The 11,009-nt window shown below is 44.9% G+C and overlaps 1 protein-coding gene across 1 annotated transcript in view; it reads right to left on the bottom strand.

The window, feature by feature from the left end:
- Nucleotides 1-431: 431 nt before the first annotated feature.
- slc4a1b (solute carrier family 4 member 1b (Diego blood group)) overlaps nt 432-11,009 on the bottom strand; it is a 43,349-nt gene continuing 32,771 nt past the window's right edge. The window contains exons 14-17 of the mRNA XM_088324335.1: nt 9,604-9,845; nt 7,920-8,089; nt 3,451-3,624; nt 432-742 (exon numbers count right to left, since the gene is read on the bottom strand). Coding sequence (XP_088180461.1) covers nt 662-742; nt 3,451-3,624; nt 7,920-8,089; nt 9,604-9,845 — 667 coding nt within the window. The 3' untranslated portion in view covers nt 432-661. The remainder of the gene's footprint in view (nt 743-3,450; nt 3,625-7,919; nt 8,090-9,603; nt 9,846-11,009) is intronic.

Below are 11,009 nucleotides of genomic sequence, written 5' to 3'. Positions count from 1 at the left end.
TCTCCAGTTTTAGTTCCCGTCTAGTTTGTCCTGTTTAATTTCGATATCCTGTTTATTATCAATAATGTCTGTCCTGTCCTGTCCGGTATTGACCCCATCCGTCCGATATCTACAATTGGTATCGATCTCGTCGGCCTCTGGCTTCCTATCATTTCACGCCAGACTGCTGCCTAACGTGCATGACTCCCCATTTCTTTTAAAATAAAAGGTTTGTGTGAGAAACATCACGCGTTTGGGTCCTGATCAAGTTCTGGTTCATGACACACAAAACATTATACTGAACAAATTCATCATTTTAAAGGGACAGTTTGTATTTTTTCGTCCACTAGACATTGCTGCGTTGTGTCGTGCAACGTTAAATGAACGCTTCAAAGCACAAAGAAGAATACAAACTACATAGAATCCAAAAATAATAATCATAACAAAAGATGAAATGTTCTCATATTCATTAATTTATTTTACTTTCAGTAAAACGTTTCTCCTTTTCAATTGGGCAGAAAGGCACAAATAGCAGAGAATCACTTCTTTTGAACGAGGCAAATTTGATTTGCCGTTTCAGGAAAAAAATAAAACATTAGGAAATTACGTTGGCCCAATTTTTCATCGGAATACGATTGTTAGCAAGCTATTTTATGAAATAGTTTGTCATGAGTAGCTCTGTTTACAATGGCATCTGAGTTTCCCAGTACACGTCTTGTCCCGGTTCCTCCTCGAATGTCACCTTGGCGTCATCTGCATCCAACTAAAACACAAAAGAAAACGTAGAGTAAGTTTTTGAACATTCAAAAGAAAAATATGTGTTTTTTAAACCCTTTGTCAGTCCGTCAGCAAACCTCTGCTTACGCAAGGCAAGCACTTTGTGTCACGGAATGGAAGGGGTGACCGGACCAGAACGGAGGCAGGAGGCAGGAAGGGAGAACTCAATTGCGTGACGATCCAAAACTTTTATTTACCAAAATAAAAGTTGTCCATAACTCAGGGACAAGACAGAACAAACAGGTTTTAACAAAACGTGCAAACACAGGCTTCTTCCAACTCAACAAAACAGGACAAGGCATAACAGAACAGACAATGTGTATATAATGAGCCAGCACCCGCAAAGCCCACAATCCAGCCTTAAATAGCAGACACGCGATTAGTTGAACTGCTTCAGCTGGTGCCCAGGGGGCGGGGCAGACCGGTCGCCAAGGCGACCATGACACTTTGACTGTGGCTCCGTCGGTCCTGTTTTTTTCATCCGTATCCAAATCGTCTGTTCCTGATTCCCCGTTTGTCTCCGGCTACGAACCGTTTTTGACCACCGACCACGTTCTGATACCCCGTTCCGGCTATCGACACGTTTTCCCGTACGACCACGCTACAATCTCCCACTCCAGGAGGTCGACTTCCGCATTCAACCACGCTCCGATCCCATGAGTGCCGGATCGTTGGCGTTTGTTTTTCCTCTATATCTCAATAAACTTGTGAGTAAACGTTACGCATCTGGGTCCTCTTCCTGTTCTGGTCCTGACAGCCGCATGCGGCCCGTCATACTTTTTCGTTCAGCCCGCCAAACAAAAATGGTCGAAATATAATGACAATATATATTTAACAGTAAATAAAGTACTACTAATAAAACTTTTATTGTATGCCAACTTTTGGTTGGATCATTTTCCGTGGTGTCTCTTGGGCAAGTACAGCCTGGTGGCGCACATTCCTCTCCAGGCCAACATATGTTTACACATGGGTCCCAAACTATGGATCTTTCGCGTCTTAGGGGAATATGCTAACACTGCATTACAAAAACAAGGTTGGTTGGATCCCTGTGGTGTGTCTTGGGGAAGTTCAGCCTGGTGGCGCACATCCCTCTCCAGGCCAACATATGTTTACACATGGGTCCCAAACTATGGATCTTTCGCGTCTTAGGGGAATATGCTAACACTGCATTACAAAAACAAGGTTGGTTGGATCCCTGTGGTGTGTCTTGGGGAAGTTCAGCCTGGTGGCGCACATCCCTCTCCAGGCCAACATATGTTTACACCTGGGTCTCGAACCGAGGACGTTTCCTGTCTTAGGTGAATGTGCTAACCACTGCATTACAAAAACAAGGTTGGTTGGATCCCTGTGGTGTGTCTTGGGGAAGTACAGCCTGGTGGCACCCATCCCTCTCCAGGCCAACATATGTTTACACCTGGTTCTCGAACCGGGGACCTTTCGCGTGTTAGGCGACTGTGCCAACCACTGCATTGCGAAAACACGGTTGGTTGATTGGATCCCTTAACCTCGAGGGTCTTCGGGGCACCATTTCCTGTAGTGTGTCTTAGGCAAGTACAGCCTGGCAGCGCCCTTCCCTCTCTAGGCCAGCGTATGTTTCCACCGGGTCTCGAATGTGTCCAGTATTTAATTGGGGATCGTTTTAGGTAAATGTGCTAACCAGGGTTGGTTGGTTGGTTGGATCCCTTTACCCTTAAGGTCCTAGGAGCATCATTTCCTGTGTTGTGTCTTGGGCAAGTACAGCCTAATGGCGCCCATCCCTCTCCAGACCAACATAGGTTATTACCGAGTCTCGAATTGGGGACATTTCACGTGTTGGGCGAATGTGCGAACCACTGCATTTCGGAAACACGTTTGGTTCGTTGGTTGGATCACTTTACCCTTAAGGTTCTAGGGCATCATTTCCTGTGTTGTGTTTTGGGCAAGTACAGCCTGATGGCGCCCATCCCTCTCTAGGCCAACATATGTTATTACCGGGTCTCGAATTGAGGACATTTCACGTGTTTGCGAATGTGCTAACCACTGCACTACAGAAACACGGTAGGTTAATTCCTTGACCACTAGGGTCATAGGAGCACCATTTCCGAAAGTTGTTTTGGGCAAATACAGCCTGGTGGCGCCCATCCCTCTATAGACCAGCATCTGTTTCCACCCATTCTTTAACCGGGGACCTTTCCTTCTCAGGATACTGTGCTAACCCCTGCACTACAGAAACACGGTTGGTTGGTTGGATTCCTTTACCGTTAGGATCCTAGGGGCATCATTTCCTGTGTTGTGTCTTGGGCAAGTACAGCCTGATGGCGCCCATCCCTCTCCAGGCCAACATAGGTTATTACCGAGTCTCGAATTGGGGACATTTCATGTGTTTGCGAATGTGCTAACCACTGCACTACAGAAACACGGTTGGTTACATTCCTTAACCACTAGGGTCATAGGAGCACCATTTCCAATAGTTGTTTTGGGCAAGTACAGCCTGGTGCCACCCATCCCTCTCCAGGCCAACATATCTAATTACCGGGTCTCGAATTGGGGACATTTCACGTGTTGGGCGAATGTGCTAACCACTGCACTACGGAAACACAGTTGGTTAGTTGGAACCCTTAACCACTAGTATCATAGGGGCAGCCTTTCCTGTGGTGTGTCTTGGGAAACACTGTCACAGATCGTGTTAAAATAAAACCGAACTACTGTACTTACACATTTCATTTCCAGCTCCGTGAAGAGACGCCCAGTCATCAACATACGTAAGGGAATGGTGAGGATGAGCACGAATGGAAGGGCGAGCGATGCCGGACTGGATTTGATAATCCACAAAAGAGCCAGGCACACGATCTGGATGCCAGTGAATAGGTGCATTCTTCCCGTACTCACCTGCAGAAAAATGGTCACTTTAAAACCGTAATCATGGAATATTTTTCCATCAATACTTCAGAAATCTACCGGGAGGTTTTCACCCCAAAAATCCTGAAGCCTCCGTCGTGTAAAAGAAAGCTGTCGGTATAGCCAATCACATTTCGAGTTGGGCTCTGACCGCCTGCTAGCTGGCGTTGGGTAACATCTCAGGCTTCACAAACTATGATTGGCTACGGAGGTGTAATCGACCAAAAGGCATCCCGCCAACGGCCGTTCAACTAGAAGAGACCAAGCTGCTTTAGGACATATATGGTTGTGTTGATTTGATAGCGAAAAGTCGGACAAATTGCAAGCGGGAAAAAGGTTTGTCCGCCACTTTCAGCCTAGAGGTAAGATCTTCAACCAGAGCCCAAGCCCAACCCGATACAAATCTTAGGCCTAAAATGGGAATCATTATGTTCGGGTTGTCAGGTTCTGGACGGTTGCCATGGTGCCCAGCTGGCACTGCCCCTTGACACCGGCTGACTCGCATTTTCTGGGCTCTTTTGAACTGCACTTTGCCAGATCGTTGTTGAAAACTTGTTTATGCTTGGTTATACTTGTTGTGCTTGTTAGACTTTGTTGCACTTTGCTGTAACATTCTGAGAGATTCCTGCAAGTTCTGTTTGATTCTGGAAATGCCTAGTTTGTAGTTTTGCCTGTGTTTGACCCGTTTTGTTTTTTGGACAACTTTTCTTTCTCAATTAAAGTGTGATGCCGTCTACGCAAATGAGTTCCTACTTCCCGCTTACTGACCCGTTTCATGACACGGGTCGAACTGAGCTTCTCTCTCGCTGCCTTTTTTTTTTTACTATTGAAGGATTTAATACATTTTACAATAAAGGATTTTATATGATTAAATACTGTCGTGATTGCTAACTCGAGTCACCTGGAGCAGTCACGTGGACGCCCTCTGATTGGTTTGTCTCCCTTTTTAAACACGCTAAGCCCAGAACTCTTGGTCTGAGGATTACGTTTGTTCCCTTTATGACTCTCCTGATTACCTGTTCCGTCTTGATCTGTTTACCTGTTTCTGCCTGCCTCCGATCCGACCTGCTTCCGTCCCACGCTACGATCTTCTCTCCTGTCCCGGTAAACTTGACCTGCTAGACTTCCGCACTCCGATTGGCTACGTGTCCCGAAGCTGTCTTCACGGCTACGCTGCTGACGTCCGACGGCCATCGCGTCTCCCGCTAACCCTGTACGCTTCCCTAAATAAAGAATTGCAACGAACGCTCTGGGGTTTCCTGTTCTGTTCTGGTCCTTCTGACAAATACAAGTTATATTTATAGAGTGCAATGAAGATTTTCATTGGGTAGGCTTGAGTTCAATGACAGGTCACGCTGATCTGAATGCAGAATGTTTTGTCTGGTTCTGTTGATAACAGGTTGGGCGGACGGCAGGCGATGTTTGGAGAACAAGGCCCTGATGACGTAGAAACGCTCTGTGTCGTTTTGAGTTTTTCCAGACATCGAGGCGAGGTGGTGGAGCCGTGGAGCCCACGTGGGGGCTTTCCTGGCACGCCTATGGGAGGAGCCGGCGCACCAGCTTGCAGAAAAAACGTGGGCCGAGAGAAGAAAGCGAGAGAACGAGAGAGGAGACTAGAGAGAGACTCGAGCGACACTAATTCGGCTAATTCGGCCATATATTCGATGGAGTTCACTTAGTTAAATCGTTTAAGAAATTAAATCTGCCCCCATGTGGAAATGCCAGTCTCTTGTCCATCTTTTCCATCAAGAAATGAGCATGCATTGCTAGGTGAATGTAGGTTGCGTTCGGTTAATGGAGTCAGATAACTAATTCGAAGAATTTGGTATACGGTACATTTTGTCATGATTGCCAAAATGAAGACACCTGTGGCAATCGTTTGGCGCGCAGGAGCGCGCTCTCTGATTGGCTGGCACTCTCCTCTTAAGCTGTCAGCGGCCAGAGGAGGGTGTCAGACCGAACTTGTGTCTCCCCGTGTGTTTTGCCAGATTCCAGTACCAAAGACCTCTCCTGTTTTGATTCCTGCCTGCCTTCGGTGTCGACCTGTTTCTGCCCCACGCTTACGACCTGCTCTCCTGCCCTGGCCATCGACCTGCTTGCTAAGACGTATCGATTCTGCCTACCTGTCACGGAACCAACGCTGCTAGCGACCGACAACCATCGGCTTCCAAAGCAAGCTCTGTCAGCTCAATCCGATAAAGTTTCCTTTGAAATAAACGCAATTGGGTCCGAGATTCCGTCCTGGTGCCTGACACATTATAATATTTATTTCCTGACAATTTGTACCCATCGTTGTTCTTCTTTGTCTCTGTTTATACAGTCCTGTTAAAATGTTGTTACAAAAGACACTCCCGCACAGTCTCCCTATCGGACCTCTAATCCACCTGAGTCCTCACAAATACAATAGGAAATTTCACTTCCAACAGCCGGCTCATTTGTTCGCGAACGACACTCTTCCGAAGTTTTTAAATCGAGTCTTAAGACACATTTCTATTCCAAAGCTTATGATTGATGCCCACCTCATATTCTGTATTGTCCTGTCTTTTTCCGACCGCCTGCCTGGTGGTGATACGAAGGAGAAAGACGATTTGAGATGAGTCAGAGGACCAGCGTTTGACCTGAAGCATGTGAACGCCAGCATGGACCAGCTGGCAGAGATGGGAAGCTGCATCGTGGCCGTCATAGACTTTCTGGACTAGTTTACAGGCTGGGGGCGTCGCTGCTGTCATGCACTTTCCGGACAAATTCTCAACATGTTACCTAGTGTACCAGCTCGGTGGCCTTGGGGGTATGGCGCCCGCCCCGAGACTGGGAGGTTGTGGTTCAAGCCTCGGCCGAGTCATACCTAAAACTTAAACATTGGTACCCGTTGCCTCCCTGCTCGGCGTTCAGCATTAGGGGTTGGAATTGGGGGGTTTGGGCACCTAATGACTCCCAACACCTCAGTTGGGTTGAGCGAGGGGGCTGGGAATCCCCTCCTCTAAATCAATCTCCCAAAAAGAGTCAGAAATGACTCTAGCCACCTCCCACTAGGGGGATATGGCTGTGGTATATATATGTATATACCTAGTGTTTACTATGTTTGTGTACTGTGATGCTAAATGTAATTCACACTGGTCACCCTGGAAGGGGGATACCACTTGTGAGGTCCTTTCTCAAGGTTTCTCTTTTTCCTCACGCTGAGGTTTTGAGTTGTTCCTTGCCCGCATGTTGGTTTAAGATCAGGTCATTGTGTCATTGTAATCCTGTGCAGTCCTTTGAGACATTTTTGTGATTAAGGGCTTTATAAATGTAACGGGTGTAATAATAACTTTTGTTTTATTGAAATTCCTGCTGAAATATGTGTATAGTTTTTGGTAAGTGTCCTGCAATGATGAGTCCAACAGTGCCACCTGCTGGTATGGGGTGGGGTTTGGTTTTGGCTTCTGACATGTGACCGGGAGGCGGGGTTTGTTGGCAGTCTACAGAGAGAGCTGCCAACGGTAAGACACATCTTTTGGTGCTCCACAAAAAAAGTTAATTTTAAACATTATAACCACAGCTGACAAATCTCTCAACATGCACAGTAATGTGATTGATATTGTCAAGCTGTTTGGATTTATTTTCTTTTTGTTTCTGTTTTACTAAAATGTTAATTCCCCTTGTAGAGATCAAATAGATCAAAGCCAGCAGAAAAGCTAATGTTGTGACTCATTTCATCTGCAAGTAAATTGTATCCGTTTTATACTCATTATTGTTATTATTTCTATTTTCTCATATATATAAAAAGGATGATGTTGGTTAAAATTCAGACTAAAGGAAACATGTTGAATTCATTGTAAACGTTAAAAATCCACTATACGATCTCTTGTTAAAAGTATCTTCTTGAAATGGATGTAAAAATGTATTGTGATATTCTAAAATATATTTTATGTAAGTTGAAAAGAAAGCTCTTTGATATGCTTTTGGGCAGTCTACAGAGAGAGCTGCTAATGAGATCAAAGAGATCAAAGCCAGCAGAAAAGCCAATGTTGTGACTCATTTCATCTGCAGTAACTGTAATAAAAACCTCATCATCCAGTGCAGCGTGAATGTGGATCTTTGGTGGGACAAGTACACCGCGGTAACATAAATACATTTGACTTGACTTGACGTGACTGCACTAATTCCGACCGGAGATGAAGGCCTAGGTTTAAACTGCTCAGCCTCTTACTACTAAAACCCGATCTCAATTCCCATGCCCACGGGAGGAGCCGGCACACCAGCTTACGGAAAAAACGTGAGAACGAGAGAGGAGGCACGCTTACTTTGGTGGCGTAGGGCTCATCAGGATGGTATTTTTTAGGGATGAGCAGAAGCAGCATGCGATCCCAAAGCTGGATCCCGTTTAGTGAGGTGACGCCCATGTAAAGGAAGATCCCGAACAAAGCCGCCATTGGAATTAATTTCAGGATGGGCTCCATCAAAATGGACACACCTTGAAACAAACAGAAGATTTAAAATTCGATATCAATTCCTTCCCAGGTCGAGCTTGTGTCGAGAATTTCTCTTATCTTGAACAAATTTTCCCCATAAGAAATAACTGACCACCAGTTAATCCGTTCCAGGTCTCCCAAAATCATTCAAGTTAACCCTAAACAGTTATAAACACATCCTCCCGATCACTAAAAACACATTTAAATTGTAATTGAACATAAAAATACAGTAATCAAATAAATAAGGTGACAAAAATGAAATAGGCATGGGAGGAGTGAGGGAGCACTCATATATTCAAATAGTAATCAAACAATGGATATCAAACACAGTTTTCTGATCACTTAAACACATTCAAATAGTCATTAAACATACAAGTACAGTCTGTCATATAAATCGGATATTACCAAAATAAATCGGATATTACCAAAATAAAATTTATTTAGTTTATTATGAGGGCCAGGGTTGGGTAGGGTTACTTGAACTGGATTACTTTCAATGACTTTTGGATGACTCCAATACCAAACATGCTCATAAAATACAAAAGAAACTAAATATCAATCAAATGATGACTCACAACACGTGGTAAGCTTTCTCTCCTGGCTTTGATCTCTTTGATCTCCGGCAAAACGAACATAAAATGCGACAGAAACAAAATGAAAATAAATCCAAACAGCTAGCCAACATCATTTTTGCCGTTCCTTGTGTTCCATTACTCCCCAAGCCTGCACAAAATTTAGTCATTTTATTCAGATTTAGTTTTTTTTTGTCTGCCATTAGCATATTTGGTATTGGAGTAATCCAAAAGTCATTGAAAGTAATCCAGTTAAAGTAACCCTACCCAACCCTGTTCACCTATATCTCAACTATTACAAGAGATACAAGGTTGGGTAGGGTTACTTGAACTGGATTACTTTCAATCACTTTTGGATTACTCCAATACCAAATATGCTGATAAAAGACAAAAGAAACTAAATATGAATCAAATGATGACTCACAACACGTTCGTTTTGCCGGAGATCAAAGAGATCAAAGCCAGGAGAGAAGGCTTATCATGTGTTGTGAGTCATCATTTTTTTCATATTAGGGGCAGCAGTAGCTCAGGAGGTAGAGCGCTCGTCTTGGGATCAAGGGATCCCAGTTCGAATCCCGGCTCGTCCGTGTTACATGTCGAAGTGTCCTTGGGTAAGACACTGAACCCCTAATACCCCCAATAAGCAGGTTAGCGCCTTACATGGCTGCAAGGCCGCTATTGGGAAATGTGGAGCACATTGTAAAGCGCTTTGGGAAGTCATTGACTTGAAAAGCGCTATAGAAATGCAAATCATTTCATTTCATATTTAGTTTCTTTTGTCTCTTATTAGGTATTGGAGTAATCCAAAAGTAATTGAAAGTAATCAAGTTAAAGTAACCCTACCCGACCCTGCCGGAACGCCATCTCGAATTTCTCGTATCTAGAGTAGCTCGTATGTAGTGGGGGGCCACTGTATTCTTTATCCTCTGGGAGGAAATACGTACCAACCAGCATTGCCACGATAATCCCGCTGACCCTCTGCTCCAGCACCTTCTCGATGACGGGTTTTGTTCCTTTGCTCATGACGGTGAGCGCGTTGGCGTGCGTGACCGAGCGCACCGTGGCGGCGCTGAGCCAGGGCACGCCGAAAATGGCGCTGACGCCGCCCATGCCCACCAACAGCAGGAGGTCGAAATGGAAACCGGAGCCTTTGGCCATCTTCCTTTCGGGTTTGCTGACGATCAAGCTGAAACAGGCATCCAAACTTCAAGGTCCTAGCAAAAACTATCGACTATCGACCTTCCGAGAACTTTTAGGCTTCAAGTTTAGAGCTAAAAAACTGAAATTATTTTTACAAATCCAGCTCCAGACTTCCTGTGCGGAGTTTGTATGTTCTCCCCGTGCTTGCGTGGGTTTCCTCCGGGCACTCCGGTTTCCTCCCACGTTCCAAAAACATGCATTTCAGGTGAATTGGCCGGTCCAGATTGTCCCTAGGTGTGAATGAGCGAATGAGTTGTCTGTCCCTGTGTGCCCTGCGATTGGCTGGCAACCAGTTCAGGGTGTCCCCTGCCCTCTGCCCGGAGATGGCTGGGATGGGCTCCAGCCCCCCCGCAACCCTAATGCGGATAAGCGGTACGGCTAATGAGATGAGAGAGAGCATATGAGACACAATTTATATCATAGTACAAGATAAAAACTGAAAAGAATATTGACACCCTGCTCTCTCACCTCAGCTAACAGAATCCAGAAGTGCCCTGATAACTACTGAACAGGGTTGGGTAGGGTTACTTTAACTGGATTACTTTCACTGATTTTCGGATTACTCCAATACCAAATATGCTAATAAAAGACAAAAGAAACTAAATAAGGATCAAATGATGACTCACAACACGTGGTAAGCTTTCTCTCCTGGCTTTGATCTCTTTGATCTCCGGCAAAACGAACATCAAATGCCACAGAAACAAAATGAAAATAAATCCAAACATCATTTTTGCCCTTCCATGTATTCCGTTACTCCCCAAGCCTGCACAAAATTTAGTAATCTTACTCATATTTAGTTACTTTTGTCTTTTATTAGCATATTTGGTATTGGAGTAATCCAAAAGGAATTGAAAGTAATCCAGTTAAAGTAACCCTGCCCAACCCTGCTACTGAATGATACATTGTCAACATAAAAAACTAACAATGTCTAACAGTGGGTCATTATGTATCAGTGTCACGACCAAACAGAAGTAGGACCCAGATGCGTAACGTTACTCACAGATTTATTGAAATATAGAGGAAAGGCAGCGCCAGTGATCCGGTGCTCACTGGACGCGGGAGGCAAGCCGGTCACGGGATCGGGACATGCTTCGAATGCAGAGGTGGGAGGTCGTAGCGTAGTTATACGGAAAAAAACGTGTCGATAGCC

Source organism: Urocampus carinirostris, chromosome 19 (genome assembly GCF_059441175.1).
Source record: "Urocampus carinirostris isolate Australia breed hairy pipefish chromosome 19, RoL_Ucar_1.0, whole genome shotgun sequence".
NCBI classification, from domain to species: domain Eukaryota; kingdom Metazoa; phylum Chordata; class Actinopteri; order Syngnathiformes; family Syngnathidae; genus Urocampus; species Urocampus carinirostris.
The sequence above is the reverse complement of the archived record's forward strand: the minus strand, read 5'-3'. Positions and strand labels throughout refer to the sequence as shown.